At 47.8% G+C, this 24,286-nt stretch overlaps 1 protein-coding gene across 1 annotated transcript in view; it reads right to left on the reverse strand.

Moving 5' to 3' along the window:
- C8H11orf65 (chromosome 8 C11orf65 homolog) overlaps window positions 1–24,286 on the reverse strand; it is a 515,706-nt gene that overhangs the window by 351,731 nt on the left and 139,689 nt on the right. The window contains exon 3 of the mRNA XM_078657052.1: window positions 13,077–13,169. Coding sequence (XP_078513178.1) covers window positions 13,077–13,169 — 93 coding nt within the window. The remainder of the gene's footprint in view (window positions 1–13,076; window positions 13,170–24,286) is intronic.

Below are 24,286 nucleotides of genomic sequence, written 5' to 3' on the forward strand. Positions count from 1 at the left end.
ACGAATTAGGGTATTCACAACCAGAGTGTCAACATGTTTCGGAGCACAAAGGCTCCTTCTTCAGGACAGGGATATGCACTATATCCTCACCTTACTCACATGGAAGTGTAAAAGTGTATAAAAACCTTTTTTATTTAAAAAAAGAAATGTGTAATATACCTAACAATGTTTAATGTTAAGGTGAGTTCAGTTGCGCCCAATTGGCGTTTGCAGAGAACCTGTGAAAAGAAGACACAATAAACAACGATAGTCTACTGTACAAAAACTCAGGAAAAAATGGTTCCTTCGAGTAAAAGGGTAAGTAATAGAACCCAAATGAGGTTCAAAAAAACCCTGGAAACAGAAAAATGACAAAAACACATACAACTGTAATTGTTCTCCCTGTTAAGGTGGTAAGGAGGGAGAGGAAAAATGGTTCAAGGCTTACTTAATGTTCTCAGTCTGATCACCTCATGAGCCTATGCGTAGTATAGGGGGGATCCTTCCATACTGCTCAGTGAAGAAACCTAGGGGATATTCAATAATGGGCTTAAGTAGTAGAAAGGACAATGTGCCAACGTACAAACAAGGTCCCAGTTACCAGATTAACTCACGGTCACTGCATAGCAAATCGCCTGCCTTCCCCGCAACGCTGCTCCGAAGAAGTGCGGCTGGGATATGGCGGTTTTCTATATACACCCCTCGTAGCAGACCAATTAGTGTAGACAATTGGATGATTAAGAACGGAAAGGTATGCCCAAATACGGAGTGAATCCGCCTTTCTATTCCGGGACGCCCAATTGTGTCCGGCATCTCGTCTATTTTGGAACCACTGTCCAAATTCGCTGATGCCTTTTTAAGACCCCTGGTACAGGCCACTGATACGTACCTGAAAGATACAAAAGCAGTACTACAACTACTACAGAATCAGACCTTCGATCCAAATTCCCAAATGCTACTTAGCCTTGACGTGGAGAGCCTCTACACGAGTCTCCCACATGATGAGACACTACAGATCATTGAGGAAGTACTTCATTCCACCAATTGGAAATACCACACTCCCCGCAATGTAGTGATGGAATGTATCTCATTAGCGCTCACAAAGAATTTTTTTGAGTATGAAGGCACTTTGTTCTGGCAAAGCCACGGGACCAGCATGGGAAGCACTTTTGCCCCTAGCCTGGCGGGACTTTATGTCCATCATTTGGAAACTACCAAAATCCTCCACCCCAACAACCCTTACAGAGGGAGAATCCAGATGTGGCGAAGATATATCGACGACATCTTGGTGATCTGGGAAGGAGATGAGAAGTCGATCTCTGAGTTTATGCACTGGCTCAACGACCAGAACTTGTTCCTCAAATTCACCCACCAAATGTCTAACACAACCATGGTCTTTCTGGATTTGAAAATATATCACGAGGCAGGTTTTTTGAAAACGGAGACGCACTTCAAACCAACGGCCAGGAACTGTCTCCTCAGGTTTGACAGTTTTCATCCACGTCACCTGAGGGAGAATTTACCATATGGGCAGTTCCTCCGCCTACGTCGGAACTGCAGTGATATAGCAAAATACAAAAGTCAGGCAAAGGACCTGAGTCAAAAACTGAGACAAAGAAAATATCCTGACCCAGTGATCCAGAAAGCTATGAAGAGAGCCAGGAATAATCACCGAGAGGCACTTTTGGAAGACAACCCACGTAAAGACGATCAGGTAAACAGAACAGTCTGTGTTACCACATACAGCCCTGTAACCAATCAGGTTACCAAATTGGTTAACAAACATTGGCGTATTCTTTCAAGTGGCACTCTATCACTGGACAAACCTCTGTTTGCACATAGACGAGGCAGGAATCTGAGAGACATGCTTGTCCATACTAGACCCTCGCCCATCAGAGAGAAACAGACTAGGCTACAAGGAATACAGGGCCATCACCCTTGTGGTAATTGCAACAACTGTCATCTCACCAAAAAAAGCCAAACCTTGACTTTTTCTAATGGCACTAGCTGGGAACAGCGTACATTCACTAATTGCAATAGCAAGAATGTTGTGTACCTGATCACATGCCCGTGTAGCAAGGAATATGTGGGAATGACAACGAGGTCAGTAAGAATAAGGATTAATGAACACAAGAGCAATATTCGCTGTAAAAAGGCTACTACCAAGATGTCAACCCATTTTTTGGACCACCAACACTGTGTTAACGAACTGCAATGGACAGTGATCGAACAGTTACCTTCAGAGGTTGGACTCTTGGAAAAAGAGCAACGGTGGGTGTTCCGTTTGGGGACCGATACCATCGGCCTCAACGATTCCATTCCATGGAACCTCTTGCGATGAGTACCTGTTCATTTAAGATCTAGCGTTTACAGTCTTTAATTTGAGAAAAAGCCCTGGACCTAACATCAGTCATGTGTCCACATCCTACAACAATTGCAGCTATCCATGAATAACTCCTTTAGCACTTTATAAACTCTATGATTGACCTTATATACCTAATCATAAAGTCAGCACCGTAACCTGATTGACAAACACCTATAGCCTTTAGTATATGCCTATTCCGGTTAGTTCCCGTGCAGTAATATTTATACTTTATGTTTGAGCTCTATATACTTGCTCACAGCACATTTCGAGTATTATATCTGCGCTTTCCTTTGTTTTTGATAAGGTAACTCTAGCCTTTATAATGCGTTTATCCCGTCCAGCGCTTTGTAGTGGCCTCGCGTGCAGTGTCATTCTTCTGCACATGCGCGCCTGTATTGCGGGTCGCGCATGCGCAGTCAACGCTACCGAATACACGCATGCGCGACTCCTACCGGCACTACACCGGCTCGGGCGCGCAGTACCGGAATAGAAAGGCGGATTCACTCCGTATTTGGGCATACCTTTCCGTTCTTAATCATCCAATTGTCTACACTAATTGGTCTGCTACGAGGGGTATATATAGAAAACCGCCATATCCCAGCCGCACTTCTTCGGAGCAGCGTTGCGGGGAAGGCAGGCGATTTGCTATGCAGTGACCGTGAGTTAATCTGGTAACTGGGACCTTGTTTGTACGTTGGCACATTGTCCTTTCTACTACTTAAGCCCATTATTGAATATCCCCTAGTTTGCTTCACTGAGCAGTATGGAAGGATCCCCCCTATACTACGCATAGGCTCATGAGGTGATCAGACTGAGAACATTAAGTAAGCCTTGAACCATTTTTCCTCTCCCTCCTTACCACCTTAACAGGGAGAACAATTACAGTTGTATGTGTTTTTGTGTATGTGTTTTTGTCATTTTTCTGTTTCCAGGGTTTTTTTGAACCTCATTTGGGTTCTATTACTTACCCTTTTACTCGAAGGAACCATTTTTTCCTGAGTTTTTGTACAGTAGACTATCGTTGTTTATTGTGTCTTCTTTTCACAGGTTCTCTGCAAACGCCAATTGGGCGCAACTGAACTCACCTTAACATTAAACATTGTTAGGTATATTACACATTTCTTTTTTTAAATAAAAAAGGTTTTTATACACTTTTACACTTCCATGTGAGTAAGGTGAGGATATAGTGCATATCCCTGTCCTGAAGAAGGAGCCTTTGTGCTCCGAAACATGTTGACACTCTGGTTGTGAATACCCTAATTCGTATTTAGACAACCCACCTTTGCACCTTTTTAATAATACCAGCCGGGGACATAATAAATAATTTTTTCCCACGTGCCAGGTATTTTTTAACTCACTCTCACCTCACTTCACTCACATTTTTCCCTTAGTCAACACACACCCCCACACATAGTTCACTATCAAGTGCTCCTGCGTATCCGTGAGTCGTAGCACGCCGCATCCCGTAGAGGGGTGCGAAGGCCCCGATGATGAAGCATGACACCAAGGGGCCTGTTGGTGTGTGAGGGGCATTTAAAACAACACTGTGTGCTCCCCATCACTTTAGGGACCACCGCCACTTTCTCTTGAGTGGATTCCACTTTGTTTGATCATATTAATTAGGGAGATCGAATCCACTGACTCTCTCTCTCCCCCTCCTGGTTATATATAAGAGTATTTAGATGCGTCATGGGAAAAGACTCAAGCCTGAAAGTACATCACTCTTCGAACATCTGGATTCTTGGACTTTGACTGGAACAGAGACTGCACCAAGGAAGACTCCTCCTGCTCCTGGTCTCGCTGTTCTTCAAGTCTTCTTCGTTGTCTGTGTCTGTGCTTTTTTCAGGTTTATCAACAGAGCTGGAGGCATCAAGGACACCTGAGGAAAACTCCCTTGGATTGAAGGAGTCACTCCCCTGCGTCAGCAGGCACAGCAATAAAGCTGACAGATCTGCTGCTCCTGTCGTCCTACGGGCTTCCTGAGGCTCAGCATCACAGATGGTGGTTCTGCAACTCCATCACAGCCTGACATGTCCTCTCTGGAATTTTGAGGCCAGCATCCCTCGCCAGAACCACTGGGACCGAACCCCTGTGCACCTCATCAACTTGCTGTTACCAAGGCTTGTTGGCTCTGCACTCCAGAGATCTTTAAGCTACAAGAAGCTCTAGCCTTATCATCTCTTCCCTCCAAGATCAGCAGCCTCACAGCAACCTCTGCACCATGGGCCTTCATCTCTGGTGAGCTGCCCGAGGTCCTCTTGCGACTCCTTAAGCCTGTGGAATCTTCTTCTGGGGGTCTTCTACTGCAACAGTGGGCTCCCCTGCTTGCTTGGGGGCTGCTTTGACTCTCCTGCTTTTGGTGAGTCCCTTGGACCTTGCTGGTCTCAACATTGCTCCTTCTTTGTTCTCCATGCCAGTTGTGGCTACCAAGGCTGTTGGAACTCCTGCCGGACACAAACCACTTAGTCACCGACATCCGATGTGGGACAGCTCGTGCATGGCTCCTGGTCTTCCTCAGCATCACCTGCTCCCCACAGCTGCAGCAAAAAAGGTCACCATTGACTCTTCTGAACCTCCTGACATCAGTAGGCATATCTCTTCTGTGCCTCCTGTTCACCTCCAAGTTGCATAAACTCTTTTCCCTCTGATTGCAGGTTCTTCATTTCCAGAATCCACCCTTGGATTCCACCAGACTTCTTCACTTTTGTTTCCAATGCTTCTATTCTCTTCTACGGAGGTTTACGACGTCTCTTCACCCCTATACATCTGGCTTCTCTGGTCGTGGGGCATCCACAGGTGGGGTGGCTCTCCAACCTTCTGCCCTCCAAGAGAATTCTTCGGGGTCCTGTGGAAAGGGTCCTTCTTGTGCAAAACTGCAACCGCGACTTCTCCATTTACTTCCATTGGGCACGCTGCTGTGTTCCTACACTGCAAACAGCCTCTGTAGGGTTCCCTGGTACTTATCATGGGTGTTTCCTTGTGTCCCCGGCTCCTCTGGGTCTTCTGGTCCAAGTCTCATCCTCCGTTGCAGTTCCGGGTAGGATATATATCAATGTGTTAGTGAGTGTTGTCTAATAAATAAAAGTATTTTTGTAAACACACTGTGTGGTTTCTTTTCATTTAACCTACACTACAGATTAAAGTGGTGCAACAAACTGCTTTACACACCTTCACGATAAGCCTGAAGGCTGCTCTCGACAGCTACCAGTTTGAGAGCTTTCTATGGTTATCAAAGACCTCTAAAACAACTATAAGGGTTGCCTGGATTAGTGCGACGATGTAGAGTTTCGAATGTAACCAACATTTTAGGTTGAGTTGCTGGAAGAAGCATATTAAGCTTCATGGCTCCCCGGGAAAAAACCTCATTAAACAATTAGAGGTTATCAATCAGCAAGACTCTCATTGGCAGGGACTCATGTAAATTTGGGTAGTACAGACGTAATGCATAAATTGAATAATGTGAAGAATATAAATGGTGTGGAGGTCTTGAACAACATGCAGATCTTAAATGACATGTAGATTTTGATCTATGAGGAGATGAGAAATTATGCTTTGAGTCTAAAGATATGATGCCAGGATCGGTGATGACAAGTACTAAAACACCTTCTAGAAGTGTGCACTCGTTCTCAAGGCATTCTAAATTTACTAGGGTGTCCAGCTGAATGGAAATGCTGTATGAGGAGGCGGAAGAGCTAATACAGGCTTGATACAGTAGGAGGTACTAGAAAGGCAGGCATATTTGGAGCTGGAGATTTGTGCCGCTTGGAGAGGGAGATCTGAGTACCAAAGCCAAATACATGGTCACTGCAGGTGAAACTACTCATGAAGGCAAGTATGTTCTTGAATATTCTGAATCTGGCACATACGGCAAGCTCCTTTTTCATCTTGCGACCTCAGTCAGTGGAAAGATAGACACTTCACAAAAAAGGAGGAAAATTTGAGAAAGAAAAATAATATTGTTTTTTCACTGAAATCAAAAGACATACACTCTCCCCAACGATGTTTAGTAAAATTGTTTTGGAAGGTTTGGAAAGGTTTCCAAAAAGAACAAGTCAAAAAGGCTTCGCTCAGTGCTCCAGGAACCTATTACCAGAAGACAGAAAAAAAGAGTCTCCATTGCCACAGACAGGAAATGATGGGATATTGGTGGTATGCTCTTCCCTAAAGGAGCAGTGGCAATGTTTTCCAGCCTATTACGCCTCAACTTATATTGACCCTCTTTCCTCTAATGCAGGGTTCTCCTATGTCGGTCCTGTAGGACCAGATCTATGCCAGATTTTTTGTATATACACATTTAGATAAATGTAGTTATCTTAAAAATCTGGCAAGGATCCAGCCCTCCAGGACTGACTTTGGAGAACCCAGCTCTAATCCTTGCTTTTAAAATGTTTGTGAAGACCGGGATGTGGCCTAGCGGGCCAACATGGTGGACACGCTGTAGGCAAGCTCCATGCAGTCATCTTCAATATCTGTTAACATCCTGTCCACATTATGTTCAAATGTCCTCCCTAACGCGCTCTAGGGACAGCCATGACAGCAGTTAGAGCCTGAGGTGACAGGGCTGCTGGCAACGTCTGGCGGAGCGAAGACCGGACCGGCAGTGCATGGCGGCAGAGGCCTCAGGGCTGCGACCGAAGACACCTGGTGTGGTGCCCGCTGGATACTGGGCCCTGCTGGTGCGGTGGGCTGCTGCGTCAGCCCGAGTGAGCTAGGGAGAGCCATCCGATAGTGCAACGGAATGATCTGAGTCGCAGGCCCAAAGAGGACAGACAACATAGGAGACCATGCCGCACCCCGATGACAGAATGGCCAGGTGGTAGGTGGGGGCGCAGCACTGGAGCTGCTGAGGCCTACTGAGGTGTTTGGCATTGGCCTCCTGCCGGGGACTGCGTGGTGGCGACAGCTGGCCTACCTGGAGAAGCGGTTGGATCCGTCCCCTGGCTGTGGCCAGAGGGCCCGATACCCAAATAACTGAAGCTTGTTCCAGCCGGGGCTGGTTCTATTGTTGGTGTGGTCTGTGAGAGGGCCCGCTGTGGAGCGTGGTGCTGGGCCCCTTGGGCAGTTGGAGAGCCCCCATAACTGTACCTGGCTGGGCCAGGAGGAGGGGATTGGGCCTGCATGAAGATTTGAGGGGCCTCAGAGGCTGTGGGCCCCAGTGCTGGATACCATGTGTGGCAGAAGTGGCGGCACCTTGAGGGCATGGGACCCCACCACATTTTATGCAATGCACAGCGTGATTTGAGGAGATCCCAAGGCACGCATGGGGTCCAGGAGAAACACTTTCGCCAGGGACCCCTCCCCAATATCGGTGGCGTGTGAGCTGGCGAGGGTGCCTGCCCATAATAAAATAGACCGGTGACCTAGAAAAGGTGTGGGTGCACACATTGTCCAGCGTAGGATGCCATTAGGCGGTTGCGCTGTGGCCGGTTCCCTGGCTGCAGAGGCGGTCAGTCTTGGTCCTGGTGCAGCCTGTGGCCGGGGATGGGCCGAAGCTGGTGGGGCTCCATCCATCAGGTTCCTCCATTGGGGACCCTATCTGATCCAGCCTGCAGTCGATAACAGTGTGCTGCCATCCACAGCCGATTGCTTGTGTTTCCCCTCGGAGACACGTTTAGGGAGCCTGATGGGTCGGTTATGTTATGTTTTACAGTATTTGTAAAGCATAGCTTTCACTCCGATTAGCATCGTGGTGCTATGCGAAGCCCTAATATACACACACAGCCATGACTAGAAAATCAGATGACGGATCTACAGAGAGTACTGGGGTAATTAAAGATCCAGGTTTTCAGGGCTTTCCTGAAGATAGTCTCTGTTGAGATGAAACGGAGATGACTTGGGAGCAGGTTCCAGACTTTTGTCCCTAGAACCGCAATTAATTTCCCAGCCTTTGTGATACACCTAAAACTGGGGGGCTTCATAAGGTTCGCAGATGAGAATCTGAGGGGGCGGTGCGTCACATAGTGAGCAAACCTGGACCGAAGATAGCAGGGACCTGAAGATCTGGCAGGAGTGAGGCTTCAGCATGACTAAAGACTACCTACCTAGCAAGACGGCCAAGCAAAACACCATAGACAAATTCGCCAGCACCAGTGACTCGGCTCTAGACTCGGGGTGAGGGTGGGGTATGGGGGATCCAGTCCAGATAATGCAGCGCTATTGGCGGCCATTATGCAGTCTCGAGACATGTTGGATGCTAAAATAGGGGCAGCAAGAACACAGAGTGTGGTAAGGGACACAGGGATTCATTGGCAAGGTCCTCTCCCGGGCCTCCGCTGGGGTCAGGATAGGGTCTCTTCAGCGACAGGTTCTTCTGGTTCATTGAAGTATAGGGGAGGGAGGAGGGGGAATACGGATTGTTTGAATGCCCTCCTCATTATGGAAATTAACAGGCCCGGCGCTCACTTTCTCATAGTTCCATATGCAGTAGCCCAATATATGTCTACCTTAGCAGCTGATGAATGACACAGACCCCCTTAAGCATTACAGGGTATTTCCATGTCCTTACATTGAATTTCCGGGGAGTTATGGATAAGATTAAATGTGGAAGCCAAAAGATTAATGGTGGACGTACTCCTTTTACAGGAGACGCATCTCTTAGGATCCAAAGTCCCTTGCTTGGCTAGATATGGGTACACAGAGACATTCCACTAAGGCTTCATGAAGGGGTTCACGAGGTACTGTTATCCTAATTCATTGTAGAGTTCTTTTAAGTCCAACAGGGTATGGGTGTATGACTATGGTAGACATGTGCTAGTAACTGGCATACTTTATGGAGTGTCTCTCACACTTGGCCGTGTGTTCGACCGCCCCCCACCACTGGGACAGACCTTTGTCAGCTGCATAATTGGTTTATGTGGAGAATATGAAAGAACAAAATGAAGGAGTACTACCCGATGAGGGTAAATGAAGGCTTTTGTCTAAACTCAGGAAACATTGTTCCTTTGTTAGGAAACCCCTCACTCACCACCTGGTGGTGACTTGCTTCATCATCGGGGCCCACCCAAGTGGCCTAGCGTCACTTGGGTGTGCTTCAACACCTGCAATTGCAGTGGAGCTGGTAGTGAAATGTGGGGTGTAAACAAAAAAGAGTTTGTGTTAAAATTGTCCTGGTATTCTTTTATTTAGAGTTTAAAAAAAAAAAAAAAAAAAAAAAAAAAACAACACATAAAACAGAGATAAGTAGGTCGTAACTTCCCTACTACTATCTCAACTTTATTTTTAACTGTTGTCCAGTAACTTTTTTATTAAACTCTAAATAAAAGAATGCCACTGACCACAATATCAGGCACGTTTTTAAGGCCCTGGCCATGGCGGACCAACTGGGGCAGCAGGCGGCTGTGCTATTAGTCAACATTCATAAAGCCTTTGATTCTGTCAGTTGGGAGTACCTCTTTGCTCTTCTCCAGTGCATTAATCTAAGGTCAAGGTTCCTTTCATATCTCCGCCTATTATACACTGATCTAACTGCCACAGCATGGGTGGCTGGTGCAGTCTCTGATCCCTTTCAGATTCACTGGGGTCCCAGACAGTCGTGCCCATTGTCCCCCCTGCTGTTTGCCCTGGCCATGGAGCCATTGCCCGCATGGGTTAGGATTGATACTCAAGTGCAGGGATTTGAATGGTCTGCAGGGCTGTAAGATGGGATAGCCCTGCACGCTGACAATGTTTTATTCTTCTTTATGGATCCAGCAACCTCTGGACCTCACATCTTGCAGATTATGCAGATTTTTGTCGAGACCTCCAGGCTATACATGAACGCTGGAAAATCGGTGATATTTCCAGTAGGTGGGGCTACTAGAGACATGGAGTGAGCTGTTCATGGGTTCAAGTATTTAGGGGTGTTTGTTTCTCCACACCCACCGTTTCGTGGACCCATAATATAGCCCCACTGCTATCGCATGTTAAGGAAAAATTGAAGGCCTGGACCCTGCTACCACTGTCCCCGTTATGCAGATCGGCCATCTTCATAATGGTTTCCCTTCCCCGTACGGTGTACCAGCTCCAGAATTACCCCTATGCTATCCCTCCATCATGGTTCCAACAGGTCTGAGTCAATTTTTGTGGGGCGTGGAGCGTCGCATAAAGCTCTCCAGACTTGTTTTCAGTCCACATATTGTGGGGGGATGGCCGTTGCCAAGGTCCAATCATACATGCAATCCTACTATGTTGCCTCTCACTTACTGATTATTAATGACTGGTGGTATAAAGCTCAAGATGATCCAGCATAGGCCACAGAGAGATGGCCAAGGGAGTGGGAGGAAGATGGGACCTCTTTCCCTGGCAACTAGGGTAGTAATACACATATGGAGACGGTCCCTCCAAAGACTGGGGTGGTGAGGGAGATTGGCACAAGGGACACCATTGCATGTTTCTTTGAAACGTGGCCCAACTGTCAGGGTTTCAAAAGTGGGACACCATAGGTATTTCTATGCTAGTAGATATAATGCGCGCATAGTGCTAAAATCATTTCAGGACATGCAAAGTGATTGCCAGCTGTACCGTAGCCAGCTCTACAAGTACTTACAGTTGTGACATGCTATATCCCCTTACCTGCAAGACCTCAAAGAACTGCCAGAATTTAGACCGCTCGAAGGAAAATTGGTAATGGGAGATCTCAATAGCCACAAGATCACTAAAATGTATCAGTCTCTCAGTACGAACAGCTCCACTATGCTGAGAGCCCTTAAGGTGGCATGGGGGAGGAAATTAGAAATATAGACGAACATGACTGGACAGAAGCTCTGGAGGCCCCCCGGGGACGGCAATATCTTCCTGGCTCCTTCTGATCCAAATGAATTATCTGCACAGAGCTTATTATACTAGGAGCCATTTATGGCGCATGGGATTGATTGAATCTCTCATATGTCTTTGGTGTGAGGCGGAGGAGGGTAAAGTCCTTCATACGGTGTGAAGCTGTGTGGCATTAAACATGCTTCTGGTGAGGGGTGAGGTTCTGTCTTTGGGAGGTTCTCACCTGGGACATTCAACTGGACCTTACATTGCTGCTTCTTCCTAGCACAGAGGGAATAGGCTGGAAAAGCTATAAACGTCATTTGTTATTTCTTGGGCTTACACTGGTGAAAAGAGACATAGCTAGACTGTGGAAAGCAAACACATCACCATCAGTGGGGGCATGGAAGAGAGGGATAGACCGCGGTATGGGGCTGGCAGTTGTGGTGTTCCAAGCTACGGGATGCCCACAAAAGCATCAGAAGATATGGCAGTGATGGGCAGATTACAGGGGTATAGTATTGGCCCCAGTCCCTACTATGGAATCTAAACTGGATGCAGAAATACAGCGCTATGATCACGCAGCACAAGGGACTGAGACAGGTTCTAATGTTGCATCTGACTGGCCGTAGCGGGCACTGGGCATTTTCCCGGTGAGCAGCCAGGGTGGGGGCCGGTTTTGGGACCCTGGGAGTTGTTCTTGTTACAGGGCCGTTTTTGCAGCATAGCTGCAATATCGGCTCCTGTAACAAAATCATCCCAAACCGTCCCTGGCATTCAGCTCGGCCAAAACCCCCAACCCCGTGGGGGTGGGGGGGCGAGGACTTTGCCAGGGCCGGTTTTGGTTCCCAGTCTGGCCTGATCTGAATAAGGGCATTACTGGGGACATATGGTGGGGGGCCGGGGTTGACTGTGCAAATTCCTGTGTTCTAGTTGTCAGGGCCGGCGCTAGGCATGGGCAGCGGCTGCACAGGGCCTCACACTCAGCCCACCAGCATGGGGCCACGCACTGGTGATGTGTCCTGTTGTTTCCCTGGCGATCTATTTACAAAAAAGGTGTCGCCTTGCAATTAAGGTCCTTTGGAGGGGGGCCCCGCCCAGGGCCTCTCAGGGATGGTGTCTGTCTGGAGGCAGAGGGGAGGGAGGCGCTCCCTCAATTGCAAGGAGACCATTCACAGACACTGTGGGGGGCCCATTGTCCAGCATTTTGGCGCCCCCACAGTTTTAACTTTTAGACCACAATCAATTCTCATACCCATCGGACTGAAGGTGTGAGAAATGCTTGTGGAGTAAAAGTTAAAACTGTGGGGGCTCAAAAATGCTGGACAATGGCCCCCCACAGTGTCTCTGAATGTTCTCCTTGCAAGGGGCCACTTATCTAAATTAGAGGGGGCCTCGCACGTTCCCTTTTAGCCCAGGGCCTCGCAAATCCTAGGACCGGCCCTGCTAGTTGTTCATGGGATTTTACATTACAATCTCCTATATATGTATGTGGACTAATGCGCGCCCGATATTTTGATAAAATCCAATAAAAAAAATTATGAAAAAAAGAAACATTTGTGAAAAGATTTGCCTGCTCACTATTCTAGAAATAGTTACTTTTTATGGCTTTTATAAAAATATATTTTTTAAAGAAACAAAGTAAAAATGCCCAGTATGGGCAATTATAGGCTGTCAAAAATACATAGTTTGAAAAAATAGGCTTTTCAAAATGAAAAGTTTATTGTATATATTTTTGTAAAAAATCACCCGAGAACCAGCGCAGGGGTGAGACCATTCCGTGCGTACAACGATAAATATACATCTCCAAGAGAAGAACTTTTATTTCACTAGTTAATGGAGTACTGAAAAACTACACTGAGAAGGTTGTGTTTAAACTCTGGCAAGGTAACCATCTGAAGGTGCCCCCCTAGATCTATGTGTGGAAAAAAAGTATTTACACGTAAAATGCAATGATGAATATTTTCTGTTGTTTTAATTGCATTATAAATATAAATCTCACCTCTCTGGGATTAACACATTTCAACAAGGATCGTGGGTCTCCTTTTCCTTTGAAATTGATGAGATTTTTGTAGTATTTAAATACATGCATATCCTGCAAATACAAGGAGACATTTAATAAAGTATGCACAGGCAGAGATTGTGCAGCAAAAATAGTGTTGATGTACGCCTGGCTTAATCTATTTGGCAATTCAGAAACTCGCTATATAATCCCCAACAAGCTTCGGTAAATCATTAACTGAACACAACGTTATGCCATTGATTTTCGGATTTTTAATTTGAGGTCAAGTTTGAATGTAATCCAAATTGAATACATAATATTGCCATGAAAATATTATATAGATTTTTCTGGTGAGGAAACGCATACCCTATAAAAAAGAATCAGATTTTAGTTTTACTCCATGAGATTTTGCAACTTCAGGTTAGTACTCCGAAGATATACTTTTGATATTGTTTGTAACTCTAATGTGTGACATACCAGCTGAAGTGTATTGGTAAAACATTGCTAACGATGAATACAATATTTAGAGTTAGAAAACGCAGTACATTTTCTGCAATAGTAAATTTATTTATTTACAGTAGAAATCAAATTTACATTTGTATGATTTGTATTTAAAAAAGTATACTAAACAAAGAGCAGCAATGCTTTACTTGTCTATTCCCCAAACTTCTGGAAACATTTACTGGGACTTGAGTTATGGAAAGATAAAGGAACAATGAAGGGACAATATATAGTTGGAAATGCATTGAAACTAGATGCGTGGTCTCTGAATTTATAACTTAAAATAGTCATGTTTTTCTACCAAACCTATTAAAACATAGCAGTGACAGCTTGTGTTGCACATCCTTTATTTATTGGACTATAGCGGACAATGAAGCAAAAAGGTTCTTTTGACATTATTTGTCTGTAAGAAATTGAAAGGATAGTCAGCTAATACTAGATGAGCAAATTAGATTGTTGTCTGTTAATGATGGTTCTAGTATTATAAAATACCTTACTATTGCTGAATTTTAACTGTACCCAATGAAAACTAGAAACATTCCAATTTTTGGCAAATGAAATTGAATTAAGGCAGTGAGACCCCAATGACTGGTTGATTTCCTAGGGGGATTGAAACACACCCCGTCCCACTTACAAATGCCATCAGGAGATGGAACTTTGTGGGCTCCAAGATGGCCATGAGCTTCCAACTGTCTTGGTGTGGTATGCTGGCAATACTGAAGAACCTGAGACGGTACTTCAAAGAGTAGACTAAGCATGTTTGGGTGCTGCAGCTTACAGCGTGTGAAGATCCCTCTGAATACTCTGTCTTGCACCCTCTTTGGGGCTCCGAAGGAGTGACTACCATATTGTCAAGTGACAGAGGTCTTTAGGGGTGTGAAGAGGAGCAACTGCTGGTATTGCCCCTGGGAATTGGGAACACAAGCAGTGTTATTTGGGGAAGAGTGGCATCAGAGTAAAGTGTTGCTGCCATTCCAGTGGTGACTGCCAACCATTATTGGACATACCGAGTGCATTGAGAATTGCAAGCTAGGACCAATTGACTGAACTGCAATGGCGACTTCCCCAGATAAAAGGTCCAAATTGCAGTGTTGTTTCCTGGGACTGCGATACCTGGCTGCACTTTCAAATAGTGATCAAAAGGTTGACTTCATCTGAAACCTACTTTTCGGGCAGCACTAGCCCAATGATCCCTCTTTGCTTCTGCCCTGAGTGGTCGCTCCCTTGTCTCTCCACCGAGAAGCGGTATCGTAGCACTGCGCTGCATTGATTGACTGTGCCATATTTTGAACTGCATATTAATTGTATTGACCTCGCTTGCTTGACGGTATCGTAGCACTGCGCTGCATTGATTGACTGTGCCATATTTTGAACTGCATATTAATTGTATTGACCTCGCTTGCTTGACGGTATCGTAGCACTGCGCTGCATTGATTGACTGTGCCATATCTTGAACTGCATATTAATTGTATTGACCCCGCTTGCTCGCACCATATTTGTCTTGCCATTGAGTTAATTGCGCGTTATCCCCCGGCGCCCTGCTCGACTCCCCCCTCCATTTTGTCCCTGTTGTTGTTGTGCTCCGTGTTGACCTGAGCCCGCCCCGCCTCCCAGCTGAGCCGCCCTCCCACTAACTATTTACAGCGCTCCTGGTCCCAGAAGCGCTGTGATCCCTCTTTGCTTCTGCCCTGAGTGGTCGCTCCCTTGTCTCTCCACCGAGAAGCGGTATCGTAGCACTGCGCTGCATTGATTGACTGTGCCATATTTTGAACTGCATATTAATTGTATTGACCTCGCTTGCTTGACGGTATCGTAGCACTGCGCTGCATTGATTGACTGTGCCATATTTTGAACTGCATATTAATTGTATTGACCTCGCTTGCTTGACGGTATCGTAGCACTGCGCTGCATTGATTGACTGTGCCATATCTTGAACTGCATATTAATTGTATTGACCCCGCTTGCTCGCACCATATTTGTCTTGCCATTGAGTTAATTGCGCGTTATCCCCCGGCGCCCTGCTCGACTCCCCCCTCCATTTTGTCCCTGTTGTTGTTGTGCTCCGTGTTGACCTGAGCCCGCCCCGCCTCCCAGCTGAGCCGCCCTCGCCCCTCCCCCTTCCCACCATCCATATATGACAGTAGCCCATGCGCGCAGCGTACACGCGCAGCGTTCGCGGCCAATCCGCGCCAAAGGTGCGCCAAAGGTAAGCCCGTCTACGCCCGTCCGCGCCCGGCCCGCGCCTAGCGCCATACCCCCTGGCCCTCGCATTGCCCAATCCTCCCGCATTACCTACGATGCCACCACCCTCCTAACCCTTAACCCCGGCCGCTCCCCTAACTGCGTCCAAGCCGCTCCTGGACACACCCATGGACCCTTCTCCTGCTACTCCTGCAAGTTCGACGGCACCAAGAACATCTCCTCATCTACGAACACACAACAGATATCCGACCCCAACCACCTTAAATGCATCCTGCTCAACACCCGCTCAGTCCACAGGCACGCCATCGATCTCTGGAATCTACTAGACACCATATCTCCGGACGTCGCCTTCCTAACAGAAACATGAATGAACGCCTCTTCCGCCCCAGACATCACCATTGCCATCCCAGAAGACTATAAGATCATACGCAAGGACCGTACCGGCCACACAGGAGGAGGAATCGCTATCGTCCACAAGAAATCCATCAACATCTCTACCAGCTCAGACGTCAATCTCGGCAACTCTGAACACCTTCACTTCCAGATCCACACCGACCCCAAGACCACACTCAGAGGCACCCTCCTCTACAGACCACCAGGACCCCGCGCAAAATTCAGTGAAGACATCACGGACTTCATCACTCCACACGCGCTCCCCTCCAAAGACTACATCCTTCTGGGAGACCTCAACTTTCACCTTGAAAAGATCAACGACCGCAACACCACCACCCTCTTGGACAACCTCGCCAACCTCGGACTTAAACAACTGGTCACTTCCCCCACCCACATCGCAGGTCACACACTCGACCCCATCTTCACCTCCAGCAATCATGTCTCCTTCAGCCACACTACGGATCTCCTCTGGACTGACCACAGCTGCGTTCACTTCACCTACAACAAGCCAAAACCCATCAACCACCTCCAACCAACTCTGCAAAGAAACTGGAACAAAATCACCATCGACCAGATCTCCTCATCGCTCCTTCTAAACACCCCAGCCCACTCTTCTAACCCAGACCAAGCCGCCGCCAACTTCACCCTATGGCTATCCAACACCGCCGACACCTTAGCACCACTGAAAAAACGTCAAAGCAAACCTGGCAACAAGAAGGCCTCATGGTTCAACGATGATCTTAAGAAGTCCAAGAAACTCTGCCGCTCCCTTGAAAAGGCCTGGAAAAAAGATCCAACCACTAGCACCAAGGACGCCTTCAAAAACGCCACCCGCACTCACCACAACTAATCCGAAAGGCCAAGAAAACAGCATTCAAGGATCGACTTGACAACAACGCCCACAACAGCAAGGAACTTTTCAACATCGTCAAGGAATTTACCAATCCCTCGGCCAACTCCAACGACATCACCCCCTCTCAAGCCCTCTGCGACTCCCTAGCCTCATTCTTCCACAACAAAATTGCAGACATCCACAACAGCTTCGACAACCAACCCGGAGACCAACCCACCCAACCATATGCTGAACATTCTCCCCCCTTGAACACCCTTAACGACTGGAACCCAATCTCCACTGAGGACACCATCCGCCTGATGAACTCCATCCACTCAGGATCCCCCACAGACCCATGTCCTCATCACATCTTCAACAAAGCAGACTCCGTCATAGCACCGCACCTCCGAGACGTCATCAACTGCTCCTTCAACTCCGCCACCTTCCCGGAAAACTGGAAACACGGTGAACTCACCGCCCTTCTGAAAAAACCCACAGCGGACCCCACCGAACTCAAAAATTACCGCCCCATTTCGCTCCTTCCATTCCCGGCCAAAGTAATCGAGAAAGCTGTCAACAACCAGCTCGCCGCTTTCCTCGAAGCCAACAAATCCCTCGACTCCTCACAATCTGGCTTCCGAGCAAAACACAGCACTGAGACCGCCCTCATCGCAGCAACAGACGACATTCGAACTCTACTGGACAATGGAGACACAGTCGCCCTCATCCTCCTCGACCTCTCTGCAGCATTCGACACAGTCTGCCACAGCACCCTTTTACAACGCCTCAGAAACATCGTAATACAAGGAAAAGCACTTGAATGGATCACCTCGTTCCTCACCGGAAGAACCCAGAGAGTCCGCCTTCCACCATTCAAGTCCGAGGCCACTGAAGTCATCTGTGGCGTACCACAAGGATCCTCACTCAGCCCCACCCTCTTCAACGTATACATGAGCCCCCTCGCGGCCATCGCCCGCCAACACAACCTCAACATCATCTCTTACGCGGATGACACTCAACTAATCCTCTCTCTCACCAATGACCCCAGCACCGCCAAAACTAACCTACACGAAGGAATGAAAGAAGTTGCCGAATGGATGAAACACAGCCGCCTGAAACTGAACTCAGATAAAACAGAAGTCCTCATCTTAGGTACATCCCCCTCTGCATGGGACGACTCTTGGTGGCCGGAAGCCCTTGGAAAAGCACCCATCCCGACAGTCCACGCACGGAACCTAGGCGTTATCCTGGATTCTTCACTCTCAATGAACAGACAAGTCAGCGCCGTATCCTCATCCTGCTTCAACATTCTTCGCATGCTCAAAAAAACATTTCGCTGGATCCCCACCGAAACCAGAAAAACAGTCACCCATGCTCTGGTCACGAGCCGACTGGACTACGGAAACACCCTCTACGCAGGTACTACCGCTAAACTCCAGAAGAAACTCCAACGAATCCAAAACGCCTCAGCCAGGATCATATTAGACATCCCGCGCAACGAACACATCTCTGGTCACCTGAAAGACCTCCACTGGCTACCCGTCAATAAGAGGATCACTTTCCGACTGCTAACCCACGCACACAAAGCACTCTACGACATCGGACCAGAATGCCTCAATTCACGACTGTCCTTCTACACCCCCTCCCGCCAACTACGTTCTTCCAGCCAAGCCCTCGCCACTGTACCTCGCATCAACAAGACCACCATGGGAGGCAGATCCTTCTCATACCTGGCTGGTAAAACATGGAACTCACTCCCCACTTACCTTCGCCTTACCCAGAACCACCTAGCATTCAGAAAGCAACTTAAAACGTGGATATTTGACAAGTAATCCTCCTCCCCTTCCTAAGCGCCTTGAGACCCTCTGGGTATGTAGTGCGCTATATAAATTCTTTGACTTGACTTGTCTAAACCAAGAATGAAGCCGAATGAAGATAGGTAGAAGGATGACTTTTTCAACCTATGCTTGCAGAGTTCTGGTCACACAGGGAGTGCTTGCTTACTAAAAGACCCTGATAGGGCAGGTCTTAAAGGAGAAACTGGATGTCACTGTCAATAAAACTGTGGTGTTAGAATCATAGCTAAAACTTATGGATGTGAGAACAAGGCTAGCTAAAAAGCATGTTGGTAGGTAGTTTGCCATCATAATTATTTCTCTGTGGAGAAGTGCAAAAACCAATGAAGAGCAACATTCCTTCTTATTCTGGGGTTAGCGGATGTGGATGTGGATGAAGGGCACATAGAACACAGAGCAGACAGGCTTAACTTAGAGGCAATGTGTATGTTTATGTAGTAACAAAACAGCAATAAAGTCAAAATGCAAAACAATAAAAAATCAAAACAGAGTTAGAAAACGTGAGGTCATTTTTAATAATGAAAATGACAAAATCCAATATGGAGACCTGGTGATTTGATTTTTTAAAGTTTTAAGCCGGAATAGTGTGAAGTATCATAAAGTACCAATGATTGCCAACTGACGCGGGAGACCGGGACCTAGACACAATTTGAGCCTGGCTGCGATGGAGGACGGGTCGGATACACCTAACAGGTTCATCCTGGTCAAAGATTTTACCTTCTGACTTAGGGCCCGATTTAGATCTTGATGGAAGGGTTACTCTCTCACAACGGTGAAGGATAGATATTCCATCCTCCGAAATATAAATACCATATAATAGATGGGGGTTCATATTTCGGTGGGCAGGATACCTGTCTGCCAAGATCTAAATCAGGCCTTTAGTCCTTTAAGTCCCAATTCATCACAGAAGTACACTTCTAATGCCCCCAGGACCTCAAGGGAGGCATTTAGATACTCTCAGGGTGTTAAGCAGATGCCAACATTGAGCTCCAATACAGGTCCAGTTGCCATTGGTTTGCTATGCAGTTGCAGGAAAGGTCTCTTCGGCCACACTCAACCTAGGCTCTGAGGGCTGGTGATGTGTGTGGAGAGTGTACTATGGTAGTCTGAGTGTCCTTTCACATCTAACATTTAAATCTAGTTTGAAACTGCCACAGTACCCCTCGTATACCCAGAAATAAAAGTCTGGTAGAACCAAAGTAGGGGTTTCCAGCAATTAGACAGTAGATATACAAGGATTTTTTTGCAATTCTATTTCCCTTCCTTTCAAGTGTACCCCCAGTGTTGTATGTAAAACAGAAGTCTGGTGGGAAAAAGCAGGTCATTCAGCAACCAGACAGATGGTACACAAGAATTTTCTTTTTTTTTTTTTAAAGTAGTTTTTATTGCAGACTTACAGGACAAAGATAATTTCCGTATAAACAGTACATCTCCGCGCCTCCATACATCATTCTCTGTACAATTCTTTACACAGCCTTTAGGCCCACATCCCGGAGGACGGGCGGCGATGAACTGGGAAGTGTCAGAAGTTTGAATATGGCCTCGCTTGTATGCCTTTCTCTTAGGAGTATGCTTGTCTGCTTTTTAGTTTCTTCTTATTTCTATCCTCCTAATTTTTATAAACTCTCCCCAACTCCCTTTACCCCCCAATCCTCCCCCACCCACGCAGGAGATCTCGTTAAGCTCTAATCTATGGGTTCTATCAGGAGTCAATGAGTATCTAGGTGTGTGATGTGCCTGGTGCGCCTTGGGAATTGTCTTCGACCTGGTCCGGGGCCTCTTCGTCCTCCTGTAGCGTGCTATCTCTCAGGGATTGAACCAACGCTTCCCACGCTGCCGCCGCGTCTAGTGCCCTAACGTCTGGTTTCCGCCGAGCTGTTTGTTATCGAAGTGTGCTCTCACAAGCAGCCCATTTCAGGAACTCATTGAGCCATCGCCTGTGTGTGGGGCCCACTTTTTCCTTCCACAGTCTTGTGATTTCCCTCTTGGCCAGTAACAGGCCCATATCTATGAATTTGCTTGTGGTCTTGTTTTTGGGCGTGTGTGGGAACCAGTGCAAAATACAGACCGCCATGTCGAATATTAGTGTTCTGTCTGTTACCTCATTTAGCGTATCACCAATCGTACGCCAGTACTCCCGTAGGTCCGGGCAGGACCATAGCATATGGTCCAACTCCGCTCCCTCTGAAGTGCAACGTGGGCACGCCGCTTCGGCCACCCCGAAATATTTCTTGATTTTACCGGGAGTCATATAGGCTCTATGAAGAACGTAAAAGTGAATTTGTTGGAAACGCGCGTTTCGTGTACTTTTCCGTGCCCGCCGCACTATCTGGGCCCAAGTCGTCTCGGGGATCTCTCTATTTAGGTCCAACTCCCATTTGGCTTTTAGCGTCGTTAGTGACGGCAAGTTCTCCCGGAGCATTCTGGAATACAGGCACGTTACAGCTTTGTAAGTGCCGGCTGCCATCATGGTGTACTGACAGGCCATGGTCATAGTTGGTTCCGCGAGCCCCTCCTTCCAATGCGCCTGTATGGCCCCAGTCACCGCGGCATGCAGAAGGTATCCTCCCCGCGGGAGGTCGAACCGTTCCTGCAGATCCTGAAATGGGATGAGCGCCCCATCCTCATAAAGGTCGCCAATCACCTGTATCCCCGCGTCCTCCCAAACCTGCAACTGCGACCAATCTCCTCCGTGGGGGAGCGCAGTCCCCATCCCAAGGGGTATTTCTGGAGCGTATGGGTGTCTCGTCCCCGCGCGGCGCTGGGATCTGTTCCAACAGAGCCTGAATGTTTGTTCTTCGAGTGTCAGATCTCTAAGGGCGATCTTCTGTTGAAAGGTGATATAGGCCAGCACATGCCGCAGAGTGCCCCCGTCCCTCCCGTGTTCCGGACCTCGGAATACCCTCTCCACTTCTTGTGTGAAGATCTGCAATTGAGCTGCAAGGTAGTAAAGTTCGAAGTCCGGGACCGCTAAACCCCCTTCGTCTTTCGGGCGGGTGAGCATTGTTAATGCTACTCTACATCTTCCCGAGCCCCAGAGGAACGAGGTCAGCTGTGACTTCAGTCGTCGAAAAAAGGATCCCGGTATCCAGATAGGAAGGGTGCGAAAATAATAAAGAAATCGCGGCAGGGCAATCATTTGTAACAATGAAATGTGGCCGGTAACCGAGAGCGGGAGTGTGGCCCAAAAGGCCATGCTTCCCTTCAGTGCCCTCATGCATCGGCCCACATTGCCCTCTAGCATATCTGCTGCAGTGTGGTACACGTATACTCCTAGGTATTTCAGGCAGGTGGGCTCCCAATGAAGTAAGGGTCGGTGGACAGACCGTGTTATATCACGTCACAGAGGAAACAAGCAGGTCTTATCCCAATTTAATTTCAAGCCCGAAAGCTCTCCAAACCGCACGAGCAGTCTCTCCGCTCCCTCCAGCGCCTCTGTCTCGTTCTCTAGGAATAACAATAGGTCATCTGCGTATAAAGCGATGAACTGTTGGCCCGCCCTACTGTTTATACCTTTAAAATGCTTCCCCGTCCTAACTTCAGCCGCGAGGGTTCGATCGCCAGGGCGAATAACAGGGGGGATAGGGAGCAACCCTGCCTAGTTCCATGCTCAACCGGGTATTGGTTCGAAACCAGGGATCCCACCCGTACTCTTGCCACCGCTGCGGTGTACAAGACTCGCGTCCATCTGACATAGCCCTCCCCTAGACCAAAGCGTTCCATGACTTTATATAAGTACTCCCACTCTAAACTATTGAACGCCTTCTCAATGTCTATCGACAGGACTAGGGGCGTCTGGGTTTCTGAAAACGTGTCCTCCAACAGTCGCGTAAGCCTCCTAATATTAATAGTTGGAATGTGGACCAAATCCGGCATGTGCTGCAAAAGTCTGGTTGCCAATATAGCACTTAAGATTTTGTAGTCCGTGGTCAGCATGGAAAGCGGCCTAAAGGAAGTCGGGTGGTTACTCTCCCTTCCAGGCTTCAGTAAGGGGATCACAAGTGCCTCGCGCATGGATTGGGGTAAGCAGTCAGCAGTTCTGGCCTCGTTATATATCGTTTGGAGACGCGGCGCCTGCAGGTCTGAGTATTTACTATAGAATTCTATGGGCAGCCCATCCAACCCCGGCGTTTTGTTGCGGGCCATCTTTTTGATGGCCCCCTTGATCTCTCCTAGTTCTAAGTCCCTGCGCAAGTCATCCGCCTGTTCTTGATTCAGTTTCGGTAATTGTAGGCCCTCAAGAAAAGCGTCAATGTCACTCCCTTGCCCCTCCAATGCACTCCTGTAGAGGACCTCATAATATCTTTGAAAGCTGTTCAATATCTCTGTCTGATTATAGTGTACGTGGCCCCCTTCTCCTTTCATGGCCAGAATCGGGGAACTTCGTTTAGTGGGGTTGGCTAGCCATGCCAGTAGTGTCCCAGCTTTATCCCTCTCAACATGAGTCCTCAGCATGTAAGCCTTGTAATCAAAGCTACGGAGGCGCTCCACTTTCACCGCCACTGCTTCTCTAGCCAAGCTAACCTCTTCCTGGAGCTCAGGGTGGGCCGGTCGCGCGATCTCTGCTGCTCGCAGTTTGGAGTCTGCCTTGTTCAGGTCATCCAGCAATACTTTGCGCATGCCTACATGTTTCCCTATGCACTGGCCCCTAACTACCACCTTAAAGGCGTTCCACTCCATCGCTCTAGAGGTAGTGGATCCCTCATTGTCAGCAAAGTATTGAATTATCCCCTCCTCCAGTGTTGCCTGGAACAGCGGGTCGTCCAATGTCTCAGGTCGCAGCTTCCAAGTCGGGACGCGTGATACCTCAACCACCCAGCTTAAAGTGACCATCATAGGGTTATGATCCGAGATTGTCTTAGTGAGGTATTCAGTCCACTCTACAGCCGGCATCACGAGCGGAGAGCACAGTATTGCATCAATCCGGACGTGTAGGTCATGGAGGCTAGAGAAGTATGAGTAGTCCCGTTCAATCAGGTGTTGTGTGCACCATGCATCTACCAGGTCCCATCCCTTTTGCCAGTCCATCCTACCCTTCGTGAGGCGGTGTACAGGGGAGTCTCTAAGCGGTGGGTGAGATCTATCTAAAGTTGTGTCCGCCACCGAGTTGAAGTCCCCTCCAATCAGAATAGGGCCCGCTAAGTAGCGTGCATGTGTCCCAGAGAGTCTCGTTAGGAAGGTCAGCTGCTCGGAGTTTGGTGCATATATGCTACATAATACTATGTCCCTGCCCCTGAGTCTGCCCTCTACTGCAACATATCTGCCCTCAGGGTCTATTATGTGTCTCGTCGCCTGAAAAGGGGTGCCCGCTCTTATCCAGATTAACGTACCTCTAGCAAACGCTCAGTAAGTAGTATTAAACACTTGTCCCCTCCACCTCCGCTGCAGAGCGATCCCCTCTTGTTTTGTGAGATGTGTTCCTTGTA

This window comes from Lissotriton helveticus, chromosome 8 (genome assembly GCF_964261635.1).
Source record: "Lissotriton helveticus chromosome 8, aLisHel1.1, whole genome shotgun sequence".
Taxonomy (NCBI): Eukaryota; Metazoa; Chordata; class Amphibia; order Caudata; family Salamandridae; genus Lissotriton; species Lissotriton helveticus.